Source organism: Megascapheus bottae, chromosome X (genome assembly GCF_031878675.1).
Source record: "Megascapheus bottae isolate mThoBot1 chromosome X, mThoBot2.hap1, whole genome shotgun sequence".
NCBI classification, from domain to species: Eukaryota; Metazoa; Chordata; class Mammalia; order Rodentia; family Geomyidae; genus Megascapheus; species Megascapheus bottae.
In genome coordinates, this window is record NC_143547.1 from 104326227 (window position 1) to 104347944 (window position 21718).

General features: G+C 58.6%; 2 protein-coding genes and 1 pseudogene across 2 annotated transcripts; 2 read left to right on the forward strand and 1 right to left on the reverse strand.

Moving 5' to 3' along the window:
* The first annotated feature begins 598 nt into the window (after nucleotides 1–598).
* Nucleotides 599–7877, forward strand: LOC150041709 (melanoma-associated antigen 8-like). Its single transcript, XM_090327192.1, has 4 exons — nucleotides 599–768; nucleotides 5785–5892; nucleotides 6618–6674; nucleotides 6766–7877. The coding sequence occupies exons 1-4, from the start codon at nucleotides 599–601 to the stop codon at nucleotides 7847–7849; spliced, it is 1419 nt and encodes a 472-aa protein (XP_090183318.1). The 3' UTR covers nucleotides 7850–7877.
* Nucleotides 7878–10315: 2438 nt separating this feature from the next.
* Nucleotides 10316–13872, forward strand: LOC150041710 (paraneoplastic antigen-like protein 6B). The gene is made up of 2 exons (XM_090326505.1): nucleotides 10316–10619; nucleotides 10948–13872. The coding sequence occupies exon 2, from the start codon at nucleotides 11084–11086 to the stop codon at nucleotides 12566–12568; it is 1485 nt and encodes a 494-aa protein (XP_090182631.1). The 5' UTR covers nucleotides 10316–10619; nucleotides 10948–11083; the 3' UTR covers nucleotides 12569–13872.
* A 3769-nt stretch (nucleotides 13873–17641) lies between these two features.
* LOC150041711 (paraneoplastic antigen-like protein 6B) lies at nucleotides 17642–19184 on the reverse strand (annotated as a pseudogene).
* Nucleotides 19185–21718: the final 2534 nt, after the last annotated feature.

A 21718-nucleotide genomic window follows, 5' to 3' on the forward strand; every position in this document is an offset into this window, starting at 1 on the left:
CAGAAGGAGCACGGACCCCAACACTGAAACGCAGGAACGAGACGGGAAAGAATGCAGAGGCCTCCGCACGGACAGGAAGCGGGGCAGTTGAGAGCACTGCGGAGTAGCCTGGCCAGGGGAGGGGTTGGGGACAGGATGACACAGGGAGCAATGTGGTCCCCACCTGAGTGCAAAGCCCGGGAGGAACAGAAAGCAGACGCGGCAGACAGTTGCACGGAACTTGACCCCTCGGGTGTTGCTACACGGACAGGACAGCAGGTGGAACGGGTGGGAGCCCGGGTAGCAGCTCAGGCAGGAGCGCTGTCACCTGGAGCCCCACTGGAGGGGACTCTGGACACAGCAGAGCAGGAGCCAGGAGAAGGAGCCCCAGGAGGCAGAAAGAGCACCCCCGTGGGCCCCTTGTGGTGAAGGTCCTGGCAGACAGAGCAGCAGAGCACACTGAACAGCAGAGCCTCCGACAGCCTAGGCCACAGCACGCGTGGGCCGGCAAAGCGAGGGACTGGGTAGACTCTGCTGAGAGCCCAACTTCGTAGGGGGAGGGGCGGGGGGATAGGCGGTGTAAATCGTGTACCACGCACGCGCACTGTGCCTGTCAGTCATGGAGGGCTCGCGCCTTGTAGGGCCAGGGTACCGGGGCAGCGCTGCCCGAGGCGAGGCCCCGCCTTGCGCATGCGCAGAGAGCCAGGAAGCCAGCGCGACCACGAGGGCTGGCAGAGGGATCCGCGTGGGCGCGCCAGCCGGTCCTGAGAGAAGGTCGCTGTCCTCAAGGTAACAGGATTGTTTTTATTCGTGGCACACGATCGCCACACGAGGGGAGCAGGGTCAGGCTGGATCCCAGGCTCTTGGAGATCGAAGTGGTTGGTGGCCCAGGACGGGCCGCGGCGGCTCTGAGAGGCCCCCCGCCCGGCTGCCCGTGGCCTGGGCCGAGGCCTCGGCCAAGGCCCCTTGGGTTTCCCAGGACGTGTGTTGAGGCGTCCAGCCTAGGCCAGGAAAGGTGTGGCAGGGCCAGATGTGGGCCGGGGTGCAGGCCCGGACTCGCGATGTCTCCGCGGGGCTCCGTGAGGCCGCCTCGCACACGCGCACAAGGCCGGGAAGCCGCTTAGGCTCAGATCGCTGGCGAGCGCGCCACGTGGTCACGCGGGCTGACCGTTATACACGGATTCTCTCGCAAACGGTCCACATGCCGTGCAGTTATGTACGTACTTGTGTGCTAGGTATAGCTGCCCCACAGGACACAAAAACAAGGCAGCGTTCCTCTTCCTGAACCAGGCTCAGGTGATTTCACAGGATGATCTCCAGTGCCACCCATTCGCCTTCCAGGGACATCATTCTACCCTGTCATGTGGTCTGCAGCTCTCTTTGCTTCCTTCACGGTCGCAAAGCACACGGGCACTCATTGCAACTGAATCATATTTGCTTAGGCTTCTTTTACGTCCTCAAAGATGATTCACCTCGGAGAAAGAATGAGTTTTGTGCACTTGCTGGAGAAACTGCCTTGAGGATGCCTGTCCCATCTACTTGGCGTTTCATGACATTTAATTTTGACAAGTTCCTTCCTAAAATAATAAGTTTTTCTAGGAGTAAGTACTCATACTTTTAGGAAGTTTGGGTACCGAAGCTGCCATTCTGATTGTGTTGGAGGGTGGAGAAGCCTAGCTATACTTCTTTTAACTCTTTAATGTTCACTAAAGCTGGGTGCAAGGCCGATAGGCACATAAATTTCAAGAATTGTTAATGCATGCTCATTTTTTTGCTTTTATGCGCAATCATGTACAGACATGAGTACATAACAGATGTCTAAGATAACGTGTGCTTAGGAGATCTCTGTGCCAACCTAATACACTAAGCTACTGCGGGCTTTTGTCTATGAGATGTCGTTTTGATAACGAGCAAGACTTTGGGTCTTGCTGTTTCTCTTCCTGTTCACTAATGCATTCCTTTTGTCTAGGGAACAGAGACAACAAAATTCAGCATTAATGCCAAAGACGGGATACAGAGTAATGTCTGCCAAGGTGTTGTTTCTGTACTGTGTGCTTCTTTCTTACCTTTTGATTTCCCTATCTACTATGGAAGATAGGCTTTATTTTCTCACCTTGAGCACACTGTGCATTGCTTGTTAGCTTGCTGTGAACTTGCTTTACTGTTTCTTTACCATGGAAGTATGCTTATGTTTCCCCGGGTATGAGTAGTACCTTGGCTGGGTGAGTGAAAAGATGTGGGTTAGCAGTTATTTCAGCCCTCTACATACAACAGACCTGCCTCATTTTGTAACATTGTGTGGAGAGTTTGCTGTTACCCCTGTGGCCCGACATTTGTTAGTTGCTTGGCTTTTTTGTTTTAGAGGTACTTGTTTCCTTCTCTCTAAGTTCTTTGGACTTCCTGTTGAACTACAGCAAGCTGTGGAGTGGCCATCTTCTGGTCTTGTCTGTTTGGAGTCTTAAAGGCATCTTGTACCTGGAGGGACTCCTCTTTCTCAAGGTCTGACAAGTTTTCAGCTACTGTTGGAAACCTTCCTTGTGCTTTTATCTAGCACTTCTCCCTCACCTATGCCCATCACTCGTAAGTTTGGTCTTTTCATACTGTACTGGAGACTTGCTTATGCCTTCATTCTTGGATCTTTGCCTTTAACAGCAGCAGCAACAGCAACAGCAACAACAGATGCTTTATTTTTCCTTTTTTTTGCCAGTTGTGGGGCTTGAACTCAGACCCTGAGCACTGTCCTTGGACTTTTCTTAAGGCTAGAGCTCTATCATTTGAGCCACAGAACCACTTCTAGGTTTGTTTTTTTCTTTCTGTGAATGTGGTACTGAGGAATTGATGCCAGATCTTCATGCATACTAGGCAAGCACTCTTCCACTAGGCCAAACTCCCGGCCCCAACAACAAATTCTGAGAACTGGTGCCGTGGCTTAAGCGGTAGAGCAACTAGCCTTGAGTGAAATAGCTCAGGGACAGTGCCCAGACCCAGAGTTCAAGTCCCAAGTTCAACCAAACAAACAATTAAACAAAAAAATTCTTCTTCTGTCCAGTTTGTACACAGGCTCTGATATTCTGACTTCCATTTCCTTTCGTCTGCTGGAGAGGCTATTGAGCAGATTTTTTCATCACCAGGAGTTTTAATTTTGTCTCGTGTCCTCCAGGACTTCTGAATCTTTATTGAGTTCCCTTTGCATATCTCCTATCAGACCTTTCAGGTCATTTGGGTGTTTATTTGTATCTTCTGAGAGCTCTCTTTGTTGCTCATCTGCATTCTCCTCGAGATTTGTCAAATCAAAGTAAAATTCGCCTCCACTTGGCCCAGTGCGGCTGCTGCCCAGAATCAGGTAACCATAAGCAATAAGAAGATAGGGTTCATGAGTGTGATCCTTGCTATTTAGAATGATGGATCCAAAGATTCACTTTTCAAAGGGAACCTCAGTCAAACAAACTCATGAAAGTTTTATCTCCAATTTCCAGCACAAAGTCAGAAGCAGAGCTATGTCTCAAGTGGAAGAGCACCACCCTTGACAGGAAAAGCACAGTGACAGCTGCAAGGTCGTGAGTTTAAGCCTCAGAAAATGCCCATAACCAAAAAAAAAACAAGGAAAGGAAATGTTGGGGGCAGAGAATACTGGCTCACACCTGTAATCCTAGCTACTCAGGAGGCTGAGATCTGAGGATGACAGTTCAAAGCCAGCCCGGACACAAAAGGACCCAAGACTCTTATCTCCAATTAACCTCTAGGAAATGGGAAGTGGTGCTTGGCTCGAGGGTAGGGAGTCAGCCTTGAGCTGAAGTGCTCAGGGACAACACCTAGGCCCAGGGTTAGAGAGGTAGCCATGAGCTGAAGAGCTCAGAGACAGCACCCAGGCCGAGTTTATTCCCCATGGCCCCCAAAAAGAAAGAAAGAAAGAAGAGACAGACAGACAGACAGACAGACAGACAGACAGAGAAGAAAGAAGAAAATGTTGAGATATGCTGGGTGCTGGTGGCTCATGGCTCCTGTTATCCTAGCCACACAGGAGGCTGATAGCTGAGAATGAAGGTTCTACGAAGCCTAGGCAGACAGATTTCCTGTGCTCCTACCACCACAGAACCAGTAGAAAGCCGAAAGGAAAGGAATGACGCTAGACATGGAGTGATAGCCATGAGAGACTATGATCTCAACACCCAGGAGTGACCAACGAAATCTGACCACAATAGACTGTGTTAGGAGCTCAGTGAGTTCTGGTATTCCTGAGAAGGGTCGCATTCGAGACCCATCTGTGAGTTAAACTAACCTTAAACTGTCCCCATGAAAATAAGCATTATGGGATTTGCAAGGTTGTGCATGCCTTTGGAACTGTTGACAGGAAGTAAATGCGGTGTTGTCCGGAGGTGAGGCTATATGTGTTTGCACGGTGGACATTTGGGTAAACTGTGCAAAAAGTGAAAAGAAGCTGTCTTGGTACAGCCCTCAACCATCATGACTTTCACCTTTGACCCTCTATGCTGCCACACCGGAGACCGTAAGTTGGTACACCTGGAGGTGCACTGGAATGCATAAGTCGTCCTCCAGAAACTACCATGTGGGCAATCAATGCAGTTGCCAAAATGCCATTTTTAAATATTGACTAGAAATTTCTCTTTCGCTGTAAATATCAACTATGCAAATGTTTAATACCTAATGCTGTGGGAACTTGTATGTGAGGCTTCTGAGGTGAGGTGCCTGTGTTCCAGCTGTGAGGAACCTCTCTTCGGCTCCTGCCTGACAGAGAATGTCTCCTGAGTCCCACGGCTGGGCAATGCTCATGATATCACTGTGTGCCTGGGAATTGTGGGAAAGAGATCAGGCTCTGCGGGGACCACGCACAGAATGACACCGATCCTTTTGTTTTTCCGGGATACCTACTCGTTCTCTGAAAATGATTTTCCTCACAGTCCTTCTGTTTTCCAAGTTCTCACCCTTTCCCGATCGCCTCAGTGGCACATCCACTCCTTTATAGAAGGAGAACAAGTGAGCTGCGGTTTCAGGCCTTTGCTTGAAGACCAGCATGAGTGACCTAGGAAGAGGTGGAGATTGTGTGACATGGACTCTTTCTACTTTCTGAGACAACAGGGAGGTGCTACTCACAGTGGGAGTGAGAAAGACTTACTGGCCTCATGTTCTGACTGCCTGCAGTTGAAACCCAGAGCCCAGGTTACAGAGGTGTGTCTTTTTGGTCTGTGAGATCTCCTCCACTCAGCAATTTGGCTCAAAACCTTCCGGAGGGTGGGGCTGAGGTGCTGGGGGGGGGGGCGTGACGTGGGGAATGAAAAGACCCCTATTCCAAACATCGGAAAGTTGCCCATCCTGTCAGTCCAGGGCAGCTCCAGGCAGCACTGTGGGGAACAGGTACCACTTCCCCCCAGCTTCCTGCTGTAGGCAAGGGCAAGAGGTAGGGAGACAACGGCCTTACCGCGCAGGCTAGGTGTGTTGGTCCCTAGAGGAGAAGGCTGTGGGACTGGTAAGAAGTAATCGTGGGGGCCGGGAGTTTGGCCTAGTGGTTAAAAGTGCTTGCCTAGCATGCATGAAGACCCAGGTTCGATTCCTCGGTACCACATACATTGAAAAAAGCCAGAAGGGGTGCTGAGGCTCAAGTGGTAGAGCGCTAGCCTTGAGAAAGTCCAACGACAGTGCTCAGGCCCTGAGCTCAAGCCCAGGACTGGCAAAAAAAAAAAAGTAATCGTGGCTATCTTGAGGACACTTGAAGGGGTTCTTGTGAAGGGCCACGGTGACCTCTGCTGAGCTTCCCGAGTGAAGTCTATCGTTTCTTGTGTCTCCCAGAAAGCAGGAGGCCTTGGAGAGAGAGAGGAGACATCAGGAGAGCCAAGGGAACCACTGCTGGTCAGCAGAGGGGAGAAGGTGGCCAGCGTATGTCTGTCAGGAGGCAAGGTGAGGCGAGACAGGCCCTTGTGACTGTGGGTGGACAGGCTTCCACGCAGCTCCCCTTCCTTAGTGTGTCTCATGGAAAATGGCTGAAGGAAGGTAGTCTCATGGCATCTGAAGGGACAGTCCGTGTGCTTACCGTTTTGTCTGGTCAAGCAGGGAGATGGTCCCCAGTCCCATCACGGCGATTCTCCCATTTTTGGCCTGGTCTTGCTTTCTGCCCAGGACAGATAGAGCCACACGTGAGGCTTCCCACTGCATTTTGTGGCCAATTCAAGAAGGCGGAACTCGTTCTCAGCGCCAGCACAGGGGTGACCTGGGGCCAGTCAGTGCCAGGGGCCCATTGGGAGCCTAGAGCGAACCCCGGGACAGTGAAGACGCTGGCACAGTACAGCCGACCCATCCTGTCCGGCGGCTGCCCGGTGGTGGGCTTGTAGGCTTTGGCCTGCGGGAGGTGGGGTGGTGGGGAAGGTCCCTCAGTGCCTCTGCCAAGAGCTTCAGAGGCCACGACTTAGAAGAGCTTGCTGTGAGGCAGTTGTCCTCTGGTCGTGGAGGGGATGACACTCGGTGGTGTCAGGGGAGAAGGGGAGTTGCTCAGCCCGCCTGAGCCCTCCCCCCTCCGCCCCACCTCATCAAAACCCCCACATGCCCTGCAGGCGGCCACCACAACAAGGAGCTCATAGCCACCTGAACCCCCAAGGACCCTCCCCCCCCCACACTTCCTTCCGCAGGCTCTCAACAGACAGACCAACGGTGAACACAGGACCGGCTGCCAAAAGAGATCACCGGTACTGGCTCTCTTGTGATAGACCCCGTGGGAGCCGGCAAGGGTGCCATTCTAGGCTGAGGCCACTCAGCCTGTCCTCGCTCTCTCCCCAGGACCGTCCACCCTTCTGCCTGCCTGCTGTGCTCAATGAGAGCCACGATGCCCTATGTCCCGAAGAGCCAGCGTGTCAAGGGCCAGGGATGCTCCCAGGCCCCAAGGGAGGCGTGGGGCCTGGTGGGCGGGCTGGTCCCTGTGGTTGAGGAGGAGGAGGCAGCCACTGCCACTGCCTCCACTGCTATGCTCCCAGCCTCCCCAGTGGAGGAGCAGCGGGGGGAGGCAGAGGAGGCCAGAGCCACCGCCTCTTCCTCCTTCACCACTGTTGGGCTCCCTCACACCCCAAGGGAGGAGCCTGTGCCTCGGGCACAACCTGGCATTGGTTGTCAGAAGGCCTCCCTTCCCCGAACTGGCTTGGTCTCTGCTCCATGGAGCCAACTCAGTCAGGGCTCCAGAAGCGTCGTGGTGATTCCTAGTCTGTTCCCCTGGACTGGCCAGGTAGACCCCAGATCCCTGCTGAAAGATGGCCTGTCCCTGGTGCCCCTGCTGCTCCTCAAGTACCACCTGAAGGAGCCAACCAGCAGAGAGGAGCTTCTGAAGCACGTGTGCAGAGAGCACCAGGAGTTCTTCCCTATGATCTTCAAGACGGCCTGTGAGTGCCTGCTGCTGGTCTTTGGCCTTGAGCTGCAGGAAGTGGTGCCCGGCGGCGACTCCTACGCCCTGGTCACTTCCCTGGGGCTCACGTATGATGGGCTGCTGAGTGATGTGCAGGGGGTGCCCAAGACAGGCTTGCTGATCATGGTCCTGTGCGTCGTGTTCAGGGAGGGCAACCACGTCTCTGAAGAGGTGCTCTGGGAGGCCCTGAGTAAGATGGGTGTGTGTCCGGGGAGGGAGCACTACACCTACGGGGACCCCAGGAAGCTTGTGGAAGATTTTGTGCGGGAGCAGTACCTGGAGTGCCGGTGGGTGCCCAACAGTGATCCTGCTCGCTGTGTGTACCAGTGGGGCCCCAGGGCCCTGGCGGAAACAAGCAAGGTGAAGGTCCTGGAGCAGTGGGTGAATTTCACTGGGCGTGATCCCAGCTCCTTCTCCTCCCTGTACAAGGAGGCTTTGAGAAAGGAGAAAGAGGCTACCCAACAATGAATGGTAGTGACGGGCAGGGTAGGCTACCTTCCGGGGCGGGGTGTGGGGGGAGGGGCAGGTCACCACGGTGACAGACAGCCGCCCGTGGCCGGGGGCGGGGGGGGGGGTGGGGGGGGCGGTCATTGTTCACTTTTGAGTTGGGAGAGAGGAGTCAGCCTTGTCACTTGTGTGGCTCCAGGCTGGGTTCGGGAACACATAGGGGACACCTGTTTGGATGTTCAAGTTGACCTTGGTTTCAGCTGTCCTTTCACATGGCAGCTTTATAGGTAGGACCTCATCGTGCGCGGTTATGGATGGCAGTAGTCGCATGGTTACTGCTGCGGATGTATGTAGTTTGGGGGAACCTGTGTACTTTGGTGGCCCGGTGCAAAAACAGTGCAGTCGCTTATCCCCCGTGCAGATGGAGGGGACTCGGCTGAGAAGCGATTGTGGCATAGGGACACGGAGGAAAGGAGAGTTAATTCTTGCGTCCCCCTATTCTGTTGTCTTTCTTTGCCATCATATTAAAAAGTTGCATTTGAATGCGTAGACCTGGCTTGGCTTGACTGTTACCGGAGCATGTAGATGCCATCTCATCTTAATAAATACATAGGCAACCCTCACTCTGTTCCTCAAACCACTTTGGGCACCTTCTCCCGGGAAGATTTAGCTGTGCGGTGGAGACACTAGGAAGCTGGAGTCAGTTGGGCTGACGTCTCCCCACAGACCGAATGGCTGGTTCTGACTGGGTGCCGGTGGCTCATGCCTGTAATCCTACTGCTCAGGGGGCTGAGATCTGAGGATCAAGGTTGAGAACCAGTCCAGGCAGGAAAGTCTATGAGACCCTTAGGTCCCAGGAACCACCAGAAAGCCAGAAGTGGAGTTGGGGCACAAAGTGGCTGAGTGGTACCCTTGAGTAAAAGTGTTCGGGGACAGTGCCCCAGACCCTGAAATCAAGCCCCATCATCGATAAGACAGAGACAGAGACAGAGAGAGCTGGTGGGCTAGGTCTAGAAGGAGCAAGCGATTCTCCCGGGTGTGAGGAAAAGTTGGCCCTTTAAAGCACGGGGAAGAAGGAAAAATAGTCAAGGAGGCAGGGCTCCGAGGAGAGCAGTCCAGTGTCAGTATCAGTGTCCTGGGCCAAGATCGTCTGGGGCCTAGAGAAACTGAAGTTCCTTCCGCAGGAGTTGATTCTTAGGAATCTCCTTGGTGGATAGGAACGTGCCCACAGAGCGTGCCAGGAGAGGAAAGAGAGGGGGGTTGCCAGGCAACCGCATTCAGAGGTGTTAGTGACCAGGCTTGCCCTCTGAGTGGTAAGAAAGGTTGCACACATGGCCCTGGCCTTGTGGAAGGGGTCAGGGTTGGAGTGGTGTGACTCATGGGGCCAGAAGGTCTCTTTTCAGCTGAAGCAGCACTGTCCTGTTGCCATGCCTACTAGCCCAGGCAGCGAAGCACAGGACAGGGCGCTGTGCATGGGTGAGGAGACCAGACAGATGGAGACTTCTGGGATGGCTGGACACCCACACGGCCCTCGGGGCAGAGAGAAAGCAATGTTCCAGGTCTGATTGGGCTGCAGGGGGCACAGAGACAGTGGAAATACGAGGCGCTGTGCTCCCAGCAGCCGGCCTCTTCGCAACCAGAGGGTCCCAGAGACCCTGAGTAACCCTGTGTCTAGCAAGAAGGGGCAGGTCCTAAGGTACAGGCTCCAGGGGGCCATCGGAAACTCATTTGGGACACACTGCAGAGGTGGATAGGCCCAGGCACACCCTACAGCTGGGAGGTCATGCTGTCCCTTGGGCCCTGTCCCCAGGGCAGCCAAAACCCTTAGGCCCCATGGTGGATGATGGCGGCCCTGCGGGCCCCGACCCTCAATCTGTTTCTTCCAGCAAGCCAGGCAGCACCCAGATGCTGGACCTTCTGGGGGCTGGGGAGCAGGGGCCCATGCGAGCCCATGTGGAATCCCCTCCAGGGGACACCTCCTCCACTGCACCCCAGGAGCAGATAGACCCTGCTCCCCTAGCTCAGGGCCTGGAGCAGTGCCCGCGGTGGGGTCAGGTTGACAGGGAGCTGGGAGAGCTCCCGAATCCCTGATCCCAGCCCTGGGCCATTTTCTGGTGACCCCAACTAGAAGACCCTGCCATCCCTGGCCCCGCAGGGGCTCGAACAAGTGCGCATCCCACGCCTGTGCGGGAGGGGCGGGGTCGGTCGGGGCTGGGGGAGAGCCAAGGGCCCTGGGCGCCAAGGGCGCTGACGCCCGGGCCTTGGGAGGCGGCGGGCGGGGGTCCACCCGGGACTGGACGGGAGGGGCGCGTGGAGCGGAGCCGGTGACGTCATCCGCGGCCCCCAGTGCCCGCGGCGGCGGTGGCGGTGGCGGCAGCGGCGGGCACAGCAGCCAGGTCCCGTGACCCGTGTGCGCCAATGGCCTGGCGGTCTCCAGGGCGACGCGGAGGGTCCGGGCTCCGCCGCCGCTGCCGCCACCGCCCCCGCCGCACCCCCGCCCCGAGTCCGCACTGCAGAGAGCGGCGGCGAGCAGGCGCGGGCGCTCCGGCCCACGTGCCGGAACCAGACAGCCACAGCCACAGCCAGAGCCAGACGCGCTGAGCGAGCCGGAGAGCGAGCCCGCAGCAGCGCAGGGACGCACGCACGCCCCGGGAGACCAGGGCCGCTCGCTGCAGCTGCCGCCGGTGAGCGCAGCCCGCCGGAGCGCGGTGCGTGCGCCCCCCCGCCCCACCCCACCCCGCGCCTGCCACGGACCCGGGCCCCGAAGCGCCAGCGCCAGCGCCAGCAGAAGGTACCCGCCAGGCCCGCGCGCGGAGGACGAGGCCGGGGCGCGGGGGGAGGCGGTGGAGGAAAGGGGTCCAGGCGTGTGTCCCCGCGGGACCCCTCCGCGCCCTTCCCGCGCCGCGCCGTGCCCGCACCCACTGCGGCAGCCTGGGGCGCGTAGAGTTCCCCCCCCCCCAGCCCGACCCGCAGGGATCGGCCAACTGGGGTGGGGGAGGGGAGGAGGGCGGGGATGGGGTCCCCGCGGAGGAGAAGCACCCACAGCTGGAGGGGGCCTGGGGCTGGGGTGGGCTGGAGGGCCGGCGTTCACCTCGCTCTCACCCCCTTCGCATTCACAGGCAGTGGAGACCTGGGCAGCTTTCTCAGAGGCCTAGGCTCCCGCCCCAGCTCATTTTCCACCAGTGCCAGCCCGGTCTGCTCCAGGGCCGGCTCTCTGCCCCTAGTGTCAGCCCAGGCTGGGCCGGGATTGGGGCGATGGCGGTGACGATGCTGCAGGACTGGTGCCGGTGGATGGGCGTCAGCGTTCGCAGGGGCCTGCTGATCCTGGGCATCCCCGAGGACTGTGACGAAGGCGAGTTCCAAGAGTCCCTGGAGGCTGCACTGTGGCCCGTGGGCCACTTTACCGTGCTGGGCAAAGTGTTCAGAGAGGAGGATAACGCCACCGCGGCCCTGGTGGAGCTTGACCGGGAAGTCAACTGTGCTTTGGTCCCCAGGGAGATCCCAGGCACCGGAGGCCCCTGGACCGTGGTCTTCGTGCCCGGTTGTCCAGGCGAGGAGGAGTTTCTGGGCCACGTGTTCCACTACCTGGAGCAACAGGGGGAGGCGGTGGAGAGCCCAGAGGGGGCCCTGGACCTGGGGCTGCACGAGGACTGCTGGCTCCACTCAGTCAGTCAGGCTGTCCAGCCCTGGGTGGAAATGGTGAGGTACCAGCGCCTGGCTGTGTTTTCTGGGAGGGACCAGCCCGACCCCGGGGAGGAGTCCTTCGAGGCCTGGCTAGACCACACCACTGACATGCTTCGCGCATGGCAGGGGGTCTCCGAAAGGGAGAGGAGGAGGAGGCTCATGGAGGGCTTGCGAGGGACTGCCCTGCAGCTGGTGCATGGGCTCCTGGCAGAGAACCCCGCCAGAACTGCCCAGGAGTGCCTGGCTGCCCTGATGCAGGTGTTTGGAGACAACGGGTCTCAGGCCACCATCCGGGTGAAGTGTCTCTCTGCTCAGCAGCAGCCAGGAGAACCTCTCTCGGCCTTCGTGCTGCGGCTGGAAGTGCTGCTACAGAAAGCCATCAAGAAGGGGGCCCTAGCCAGGGCCTCTGTCGACGATGTCCGCCTGAGGCAGCTGCTCACCAGGGCCAACCTGACTGAGCCTCTGGATGAAGCCCTGAGGAAGCTGAGGATGGTCGGCAGGCCTCCAACTTTCCTGGAGATGCTGGGGCTCATTCGGGAGTCGGAGGCATGGGAGGCCAATCTAGCCAAAAGTGTGGCCGCCCAGGCAGACGATGAGGCTGCTGCCCGGCCTGGGGCCCAGGTGTATGACGCCCGGGCAGATGCCAGGGCCGCTGCTGAGGCAGAGGAGGAAAAGGTGGACGAGGAGGGAGAGGACGTGTTGGAGAGGGAGGAGGAAGAGGAGGAGGAGGAGGAAGAAGTGGAGGAAGAGGAGAGGGGCGAGGAGGAGGAAGAGGTGGAAGAGGAGGAAGACGAGGGCCATGACCCTGCAGGCCTCGGCCAGGGAGGACCCAATGAGGCTCCTGGGGCCCCCACCTCAGCCCATATGGGCAGTGTTTTGGGGGAGGCGCCAGGAGGGCCTGGTTGGCAGCCAGAGAGCTTCGCCTGGGCAGGAGAACAGGAGGCCGAGGAGCCTTCTGAGGCGCACGCTGAGGGATTCAAGGATGCCTTGGAGGAGCCCGAGAATGAGGATGGGGCAGGGGACGTGAGCCGCCCCGAGCCCTCCCCAGGCAAATAGGCTCAGGAGGCCCAGGGGCCTCCTCGCCTCTATGGCAGCAGAGCCCTAGAGGCCAAGGGAAGCCCAGGCCGGGGCCACCGCCTTACCCCACAGGGGGAGCGGGGTGCGGGGAAGGGCCCTCCCCTAGACCAAAACAGCCCCACGAGGCCCCTCGTCTCCTCCCGGTGCCCTGGACACCACCACCAGCCCTTCCAACGGAACCAGGCGGGTGGCCACATTTGCCACCAAATGGAGCAGAGAGTGGCACCCACCTATCCCCATGAAAGCACCACCCTCCCCCTGCTCCCCCCCCCCCCGACACACACACGCAAGTCTCAATTCCAAACTTCTCTGCATCAGGTGGCCAGCCTGGAGGTTCCTGGGAGGGGACAGCTCCAGCCTTAATGGGGGGGTGCCCGAAGACATCCGCCACCCTCACTGGACTGGGAGACATTAAGGCAAATAGGCCCCTAGCTGCCCGCCTCTCCCAAGAATGGGACCCCCTACCCCAAGCTCTAGTCGCCATCCCTGGAAAGAGTACGCCCTGTCCCCAAACAGCCCACGCTTATCTGTAGGCTCCCTAGTGAACCCTGCCACCACACAAGGTCCAACCCCCACACTAGCGCTAGCCATCCTTCCGCACAGAGAGAGGTGTGAAGTGGGCATCAAGCCAGGGTGGTGTCTTTATTTTTTTGGGGGGGGGCTTCTGGCCCACCAGGTCAGCCACGTGTTCCGACACATGCCATGAGATTCCCCCACCCCCCGTGCCCCCTCCCCCCCAAGGCTCCACTTGCTCCTGTCCAGTGCCATGAGCTCAATCTCTGCTTTCTCGGTGTAGATCTAGGCCGGCTGCCTGCCGCTGGCTCTCGTGGACCTGTGTGCACGTGTGTGGGCTATGTTCTTCTCTGAGCACTTCCTCCCCAGAGGCCCTGAGCCCATTCCCAGGAGTCATCACAGAGGATGGACGACGAAGCAGTGCTCGCCTCTTGTCTGGAACACAGACTCGAGCAAGAAGATCCGAACTATGGGTGGGGGTGGGGGGCATCTGTGCCTTGAAGTTCCACATCTGTTGCTACTTGTGACCAAGTTTCCTCTGCTTTGTGGGGTGTTCTTGGCTGTGGTTTTCTGTACCCTAGGACTATCCTGTGCCAACCTTAGGTGATCCTCGGGAAGGATCTCCCGAACTGACTGCCAGAGGCCATTGTCCTGGGAAGAGGCTCACCTGGGGCCCTCAGCAAGGGAAAATACAGCAGGACTGGCACCAGTATGTGTGGTGTGTGTGTGTGTGTGGTGTCTGTGTGTGTGTGTGTGTGTGAGTGTGTGTGTGTGTGTGTGTGTGTGTGTGTGGTGTGTACAAATGCAGGACGCACTAAGGTGGCAACTCATCAGGAGTCCCAGGAGGAGCTGTGTTCTCTACTGGCAGTGGAAAGTTCCTGTGTGCATTTGTCAACCCTTTCTTCTCCTCAATGGCTTTCAGCAAACGTTTCTCTTCAATAAATTTCGTGGGTGTTTCTGCTGCATTCAGTCTCTCTTCGGATGGGAATACATGCATAGGGGGTAAGGGCTTCTGGGCTAACATTGGGGGATGTCCAGGAAAGATCGGTGAGGGGTCCTGGGGGGCCACCAAATGAGCAGAAGCCAGACAGCATCATGCTGATAGTCCTCAGAGCCGGCGGCCACTTGGTTTCACAAGGCACTCGGGAACGCCCCCCCCCCCAGGTATAAGTGGATCAGGTGTTGAAGGGGTCTCAGGAGGCAGTAGGCCCCAAGACCCCTGGAGGTGCCATGGGTGTTTGGGGTGGGTCCATTCAGGTCCTCCAGAGAGATCTGAGTCACCATGTGTGCAATCCCAGGCCTGCATTCCTTTAAGCCACAGTAACTGAAAGTAGGAAAATTTAGGCCTTCTTGTGCACACAGTGGTGGCATGAAAGGGCAGTCTCACTGCAGAAGAGACTTGAACATAGCTGGCTCTCTCACCAATACTGAGCCTTAACCAAGCGTACCAGAAAGCACCCATTGGCTCCTATAGGGAGGTGCCTTAGGGTATTCCACAAAACCTCAGACCCCACTGGCCCTTCTGGATATGGGGAGGAAACTTGCCTTTCTGTGAAGCCTAATATCCCCCATTTCCTACTCACTCTGGCTTCCGGGAGCAAGTGGATCAGGTGTTGAGGAGGCTGCTTAGACACCAGCAGGCAGGTTCTGAGGCCTCAGGCTATATGGCAGCATTAGATTAGGGATTGCTCAGACAGGTCACCTGTGCAAGCCCATGCTGCCAATCCTGTTTAGCAAAATGAGAAAGAATTGGCTGGGTATAAGGCCAAGATGCCCATGCCTGCAGCTGCTTTTAGGGACTTCAAGAACTGAAATGGGTCTTGTGCAGGCAAACTGTAGACCCTACCTTTGGACCTATGGCCAGCTCCATCTTTTCATTGAAGTATGTCAGTGGAGGGTGAACAGGATTTTGGTCAGGGGTCCCCATCAAGAGCTCCACATTTTGCACGGTAACTTGCCAGGAGACTCTCCTGATTTGAGGGGCAGGACAGGAGGGAAAGGGCAGGCAAGGCACTAATGCTAATCAGCCAGTCCTTGGGAACTCTTTGCCTTTGCTTTTCCCTTGGGCAGACTGGGCCTGCATATGCTGTGATCCCTAGAGGTCCCCACTGACTGAGTTTGTGTCCATTGATAGGGATCACACACATTCAGAACACAGGTAACTTCAATTGTGTAGTCCAGGCCAGAAAAATGCTAGGGAATTGCCAGCAAGATGTCTGGGCTTCAATTTGAGCCAAGGTGCTGTGGTGTGCGAGCCCTTGCCAATGTACCCACTCCAGGTTTTTCCCCGCCCAGGTCATGTCGAGGTACATGTTCTGATAAGATTTGCCACACTGGAAGCCCTGGTCCTTTAGCGCATAGTCTTTCACAACAAGGGATGGGCAACTCCTTTCTTCAGAACTTCATTCGTTTTCATGCCTAGGCAAAACATGCTCCTTGGCCCTATTCTCCCTATACTTAAGAATCAGTCCCAAGGATACTTTCACTGTGGGTGCCAATATCAATGCCTGCCTGGAACTGGAACCCAAATGACAGCCCAGGTCCATACACATGTCACGAAAGCAAAGGTAAGACTTTCATATTCCCAGGTCCTCACTATGAGCCATCTACCCCAGAGCACAGAGAGAGGATCCGCCTTTTGGTTGAGGATTGGCAGCTTCCTCTCCACTAGTGATGACAGAACAGGACAGACCCACATCAGTGATGCCTGTGCCCCTGGTCCAGGAGACTCACTGTGGTGGTATAGATTAGACTGTTCACCTTCTGCTACAGCCCTAGCTCCAAGTGCCCTTGTACAGGTACACCGTTCCCATATTCTCAATGACCCACATTCTCTCAACAACACACATGCCACCACAATGACATATTCTCACACTCATTTAGTCTTACATCTTGGACATTCACACGAACACATCGCTTCCCACATAAACACACATCATATTACACCTTTTGCCATCTGCCTTCAGTTCCCTCGTCACACCCACTCAGTGAACACAGCTCATTTGGTGGCCCCCCAGGACCCCTCACCGATCTTTCCTGGACATCCCCAATGTTAGCCCAGAAGCCCTTACCCCCTATGCTTGTATTCCCATCCGAAGAGAGAGACTGAATGCAGCAGAAACACCCACGAAATTTATTGAAGAGAAACGTTTGCTGAAAAGCCATTGAGGAGAAGAAAGGGTTGACAAATGCACACAGGAACTTTCCACTGCCAGTAGAGAACACAAGCTCCTCCTGGGACTCCTGATGAGTTGCCACCTTAGTGCGTCCTGCATTTGTACACACCACACACACACACACACACACACACACACACTCACACACACACACACACACAGACACACACACACACACACACCACACATACTGGTGCCAGTCCTGCTGTATTTTCCCTGCTGAGGGCCCCAGGTGAGCCTCTTCCCAGGACAATGGCCTCTGGCAGTCAGTTCGGGAGATCCTTCCCGAGGATCACCTAAGGTTGGCACAGGATAGTCCTAGGGTACAGAAAACCACAGCAAGAACACCCCACAAAGCAGAGGAAAATTGGTCACAAGTAGCAACAGATGTGAACTTCAAGGCACAGATGCCCCCCACCCCCACCCATAGTTCGGATCTTCTTGCTCGAGTCTGTGTTCCAGACAAGAGGCGAGCACTGCTTCGTCGTCCATCCTCTGTGATGACTCCTGGGAATGGGGCATCAGGCCTCTGGGGAGGAAGTGCTCAGAGAAGAACATAGCCCACACAAGTGCACACAGGTCCACGAGAGCCAGCGGCAGGCAGCCGGCCTAGATCTACACCGAGAAAGCAGAGATTGAGCTCATGGCACTGGACAGGAGCAAGTGGAGCCTTGGGGGGGAGGGGGCACGGGGGGTGGGGGAATCTCATGGCATGTGTCGGAACACGTGGCTGACCCTGGTGGGCCAGAAGCCCCCCCCAAAAAAATAAAGACACCACCCTGGCTTGATGCCCACTTCACACCTCTCTCTGTGCGGAAGGATGGCTAGCGCTAGTGTGGGGGTTGGACCTTGTGTGGTGGCAGGGTTCACTAGGGAGCCTACAGATAAGCGTGGGCTGTTTGGGGACAGGGCGTACTCTTTCCAGGGATGGCGACTAGAGCTTGGGTAGGGGGGTCCCATTCTTGGGAGAGGCGGGCAGCTAGGGGCCTATTTGCCTAATGTCTCCCAGTCCAGTGAGGGTGGCGGATGTCTTCGGGCACCCCCCCATTAAGGCTGAGCTGTCCCCTCCCAGGAACCTCCAGCTGGCCACCTGATGCAGAGAAGTTTGGATTGAGACTTGCGTGTGTGTGTCGGGGGGGGGGGGGAGCAGGGGGAGGGTGGTGCTTTCATGGGGATAGGTGGGTGCCACTCTCTGCTCCATTTGGTGGCAAATGTGGCCACCCGCCTGGTTCCGTTGGAAGGGCTGGTGGTGTGTCCAGGGGGCACCGGGAGGAGACGAGGGGCCTCGTGGGGCTGTTTTGGTCTAGGGGAGGGCCCTTCCCCGCACCCCGCTCCCCCTGTGGGGTAAGGCGGGTGGCCCCGGCCTGGGCTTCCCTTGGCCTCTAGGGCTCTGCTGCCATAGAGGCGAGGAGGCCCCTGGGCCTCCTGAGCCTATTTGCCTGGGGAGGGCTCGGGGCGGCTCACGTCCCCTGCCCCATCCTCATTCTCGGGCTCCTCCAAGGCATCCTTGAATCCCTCAGCGTGCGCCTCAGAAGGCTCCTCGGCCTCCTGTTCTCCTGCCCAGGCGAAGCTCTCTGGCTGCCAACCAGGCCCTCCTGGCGCCTCCCCCAAAACACCTGCCCATATGGGCTGAGGTGGGGGCCCCAGGAGCCTCATTGGGTCCTCCCTGGCCGAGGCCTGCAGGGGTCATGGCTCTCGTCTTCCTCCTCTTCCACCTCTTCCTCCTCCTCGCCCTCTCTCCTCTTCCTCCACTTCTTCCTCCTCCTCCTCCTCTTCCTCCTCCCTCTCCAACACGTCCTCTCCCTCCTCGTCCACCTTTTCCTCCTCTGCCTCAGCAGCGGCCCTGGCATCTGCCCGGGCGTCATACACCTGGGCCCCAGGCCGGGCAGCAGCCTCATCGTCTGCCTGGGCGGCCACACTTTTGGCTAGATTGGCCTCCCATGCCTCCGACTCCCGAATGAGCCCCAGCATCTCCAGGAAAGTTGGAGGCCTGCCGACCATCCTCAGCTTCCTCAGGGCTTCATCCAGAGGCTCAGTCAGGTTGGCCCTGGTGAGCAGCTGCCTCAGGCGGACATCGTCGACAGAGGCCCTGGCTAGGGCCCCCTTCTTGATGGCTTTCTGTAGCAGCACTTCCAGCCGCAGCACGAAGGCCGAGAGAGGTTCTCCTGGCTGCCTGCTGAGCAGAGAGACACTTCACCGGATGGTGGCCTGAGACCCGTTGTCTCCAAACACCTGCATCAGGGCAGCCAGGCACTCCTGGGCAGTTCTGGCGGGGTTCTCTGCCAGGAGCCCATGCACCAGCTGCAGGGCAGTCCCTCGCAAGCCCTCCATGAGCCTCCTCCTCCTCTCCCTTTCGGAGACCCCCTGCCATGCGCGAAGCATGTCAGTGGTGTGGTCTAGCCAGGCTCGAAGGACTCCTCCCCGGGGTCGGGCTGGTCCCTCCCAGAAACACAGCCAGGCGCTGGTACCTCACCATTTCCACCCAGGGCTGGACAGCCTGACTGACTGAGTGGAGCCAGCAGTCCTCGTGCAGCCCCAGGTCCAGGGCCCCCCTCTGGGCTCTCCACCGCCTCCCCCTGTTGCTCCAGGTAGTGAACACGTGGCCCAGAAACTCCTCCTCGCCTGGACAACCGGGCACGAAGACCACGGTCCAGGGGCCTCCGGTGCCTGGATCTCCCTGGGGACCAAAGCACAGTTGACTTCCCGGTCAAGCTCCACCAGGGCCGCGGTGGCGTTATCCTCCTCTCTGAACACTTTGCCCAGCACGGTAAAGTGGCCCACGGGCCACAGTGCAGCCTCCAGGGACTCTTGAACTCGCCCTTCGTCACAGTCCTCGGGGATGCCCAGGATCAGCAGGCCCCTGCGAACGCTGACGCCCATCCACCGGCACAGTCCTGCAGCATCGTCACCGCATCGCCCCAATCCCGGCCCCAGCCTGGGCTGACACTAGGGGCAGAGAGCCGGCCCTGGAGCAGACCGGGCTGGCACTGGTGGAAAATGAGCTGGGGCGGGAGCCTAGGCCTCTGAGAAAGCTGCCCAGGTCTCCACTGCCTGTGAATGCGAAGGGGGTGAGAGCGAGGTGAACGCCGGCCCTCCAGCCCACCCCAGCCCCAGGCCCCCTCCAGCTGTGGGTGCTTCTCCTCCGCGGGGACCCCATCCCCGCCCTCCTCCCCTCCCCCCACCCCAGTTGGCCGATCCCTGCGGGTCGGGCTGGGGGGGGGGGAACTCTACGCGCCCCAGGCTGCCGCAGTGGGTGCGGGCACGGCGCGGCGCGGGTAAGGGCGCGGAGGGGTCCCGCGGGGACACACGCCTGGACCCCTTTCCTCCACCGCCTCCCCCGCGCCCCGGCCTCGTCCTCCGCGCGCGGGCCTGGCGGGTACCTTCTGCTGGCGCTGGCGCTGGCGCTTCGGGGCCCGGGTCGTGGCAGGCGCGGGGTGGGGTGGGGCGGGGGGGCGCACGCAACCGCGCTCCGCGGGCTTGCGCTCACCGGCGGCAGCTGCAGCGAGCGGCCCTGGTCTCCCGGGGCGTGCGTGCGTCCCTGCGCTGCTGCGGGCTCGCTCTCCGGCTCGCTCAGCGCGTCTGGCTCTGGCTGTGGCTGTGGGCTGTCTGGTTCCGGCACGTGGGCCGGAGCGCCCGCGCCTGCTCGCCGCCGCTCTCTGCAGTGCGGACTCGGGCGGGGGTGCGGCGGGGGCGGTGGCGGCAGCGGCGGCGGAGCCCGGACCCTCCGCGTCGCCCTGGAGACCGCCAGGCCATTGGCGCAACACGGGTCACGGGACCTGGCTGCTGTGCCCGCCGCTGCCGCCACCGGCCACCGCCGCCGCGGGCACTGGGGGCCGCGGATGACGTCACCGGCTCCGCTCCACGCGCCCCTCCCGTCCAGTCCCGGGTGGACCCCCGCCCGCCGCCTCCCAAGGGCCCGGGCGTCAGCGCCCTTGGCGCCCAGGGCCCTTGCTCTCCCCCAGCCCCGACCGACCCCGCCCCTCCCGCACAGGCGTGGGATGCGCACTTGTTCGAGCCCCTGCGGGGCCAGGGATGGCAGGGTCTTCTAGTTGGGGTCACCAGAAAATGGCCCAGGGCTGGGATCAGGGATTCGGGAGCTCTCCCAGCTCCCTGTCACCTGACCCCACCGCGGGCACTGCTCCAGCCCTGAGCTAGGGGAGCAGGGTCTATCTGCTCCTGGGGTGCAGTGGAGGAGTGTCCCCTGGAGGGGATTCCACATGGGCTCGCATGGGCCCCTGCTCCCCAGCCCCCAGAAGGTCCAGCATCTGGGTGCTGCCTGGCTTGCTGGAAGAAACAGATTGAGGGTCGGGGCCCGCAGGGCCCGCCATCATCCACCATGGGGCCTAAGGGTTTTGGCTGCCCTGGGGACAGGGCCCAAGGGACAGCATGACCTCCCAGCTGTAGGGTGTGCCTGGGCTATCCACCTCTGCAGTGTGTCCCAAATGAGTTTCCGATGGCCCCCTGGAGCCTGTACCTTAGGACCTGCCCCTTCTTGCTAGACACAGGGTTACTCAGGGTCTCTGGGCCCCTCTGTTGCGAAGAGGCCGGCTGCTGGGAGCACAGCGCCTCGTATTTCCACTGTCTCTGTGCCCCTGCAGCCCAATCAGACCTGGAACATTGCTTTCTCTCTGCCCCGAGGGCCGTGTGGGTGTCCAGCCATCCAGAAGTCTCCATCTGTCTGGTCTCCTCACCCATGCACAGCGCCCTGTCCTGTGCTTCGCTGCCTGGGCTAGTAGGCATGGCAACAGGACAGTGCTGCTTCAGCTGAAAAAGAGACCTTCTGGCCCCATGAGTCACACCACTCCAACCCTGACCACCTTCCACAAGGCCAGGGCCATGTGTGCAACCTTTCTTACCACTCAGAGGGCAAGCCTGGTCACTAACACCTCTGAATGCGGTTGCCTGGCAACCCCCCTCTCTTTCCCTCTCCTGGCACGCTCTGTGGGCACGTTCCTATCCACCAAGGAGATTCCTAAGAATCAACTCCTGCGGAAGGAACTCAGTTTCTCTAGGCCCCAGACGATCTTGGCCCAGGACACTGATACTGAGACACTGGACTGCTCTCCTCGGAGCCCTGCCTCCTTGACTATTTTCCTTCTTCCCCGTGCTTTAAAGGGCCAACTTTTCCTCACACCCGGGAGAATCGCTTGCTCCTTCTAGACCTAGCCCACCAGCTCTCTCTGTCTCTGTCTCTGTCTTATCGATGATGGGGCTTGATTTCAGGTCTGGGGCACTGTCCCCGAACACTTTTACTCAAGGGTACCACTCAGCCACTTTGTGCCCCAACTCCACTTCTGGCTTTCTGGTGGTTCCTGGGACCTAAGGTGTCTCATAGACTTTCCTGCCTGGACTGGTTCTCACCTTGATCCTCAGATCTCAGCCCCCTGAGCAGTAGGATTACAGGCATGAGCACCGGCACCCAGTCAGAACCAGCCATTCA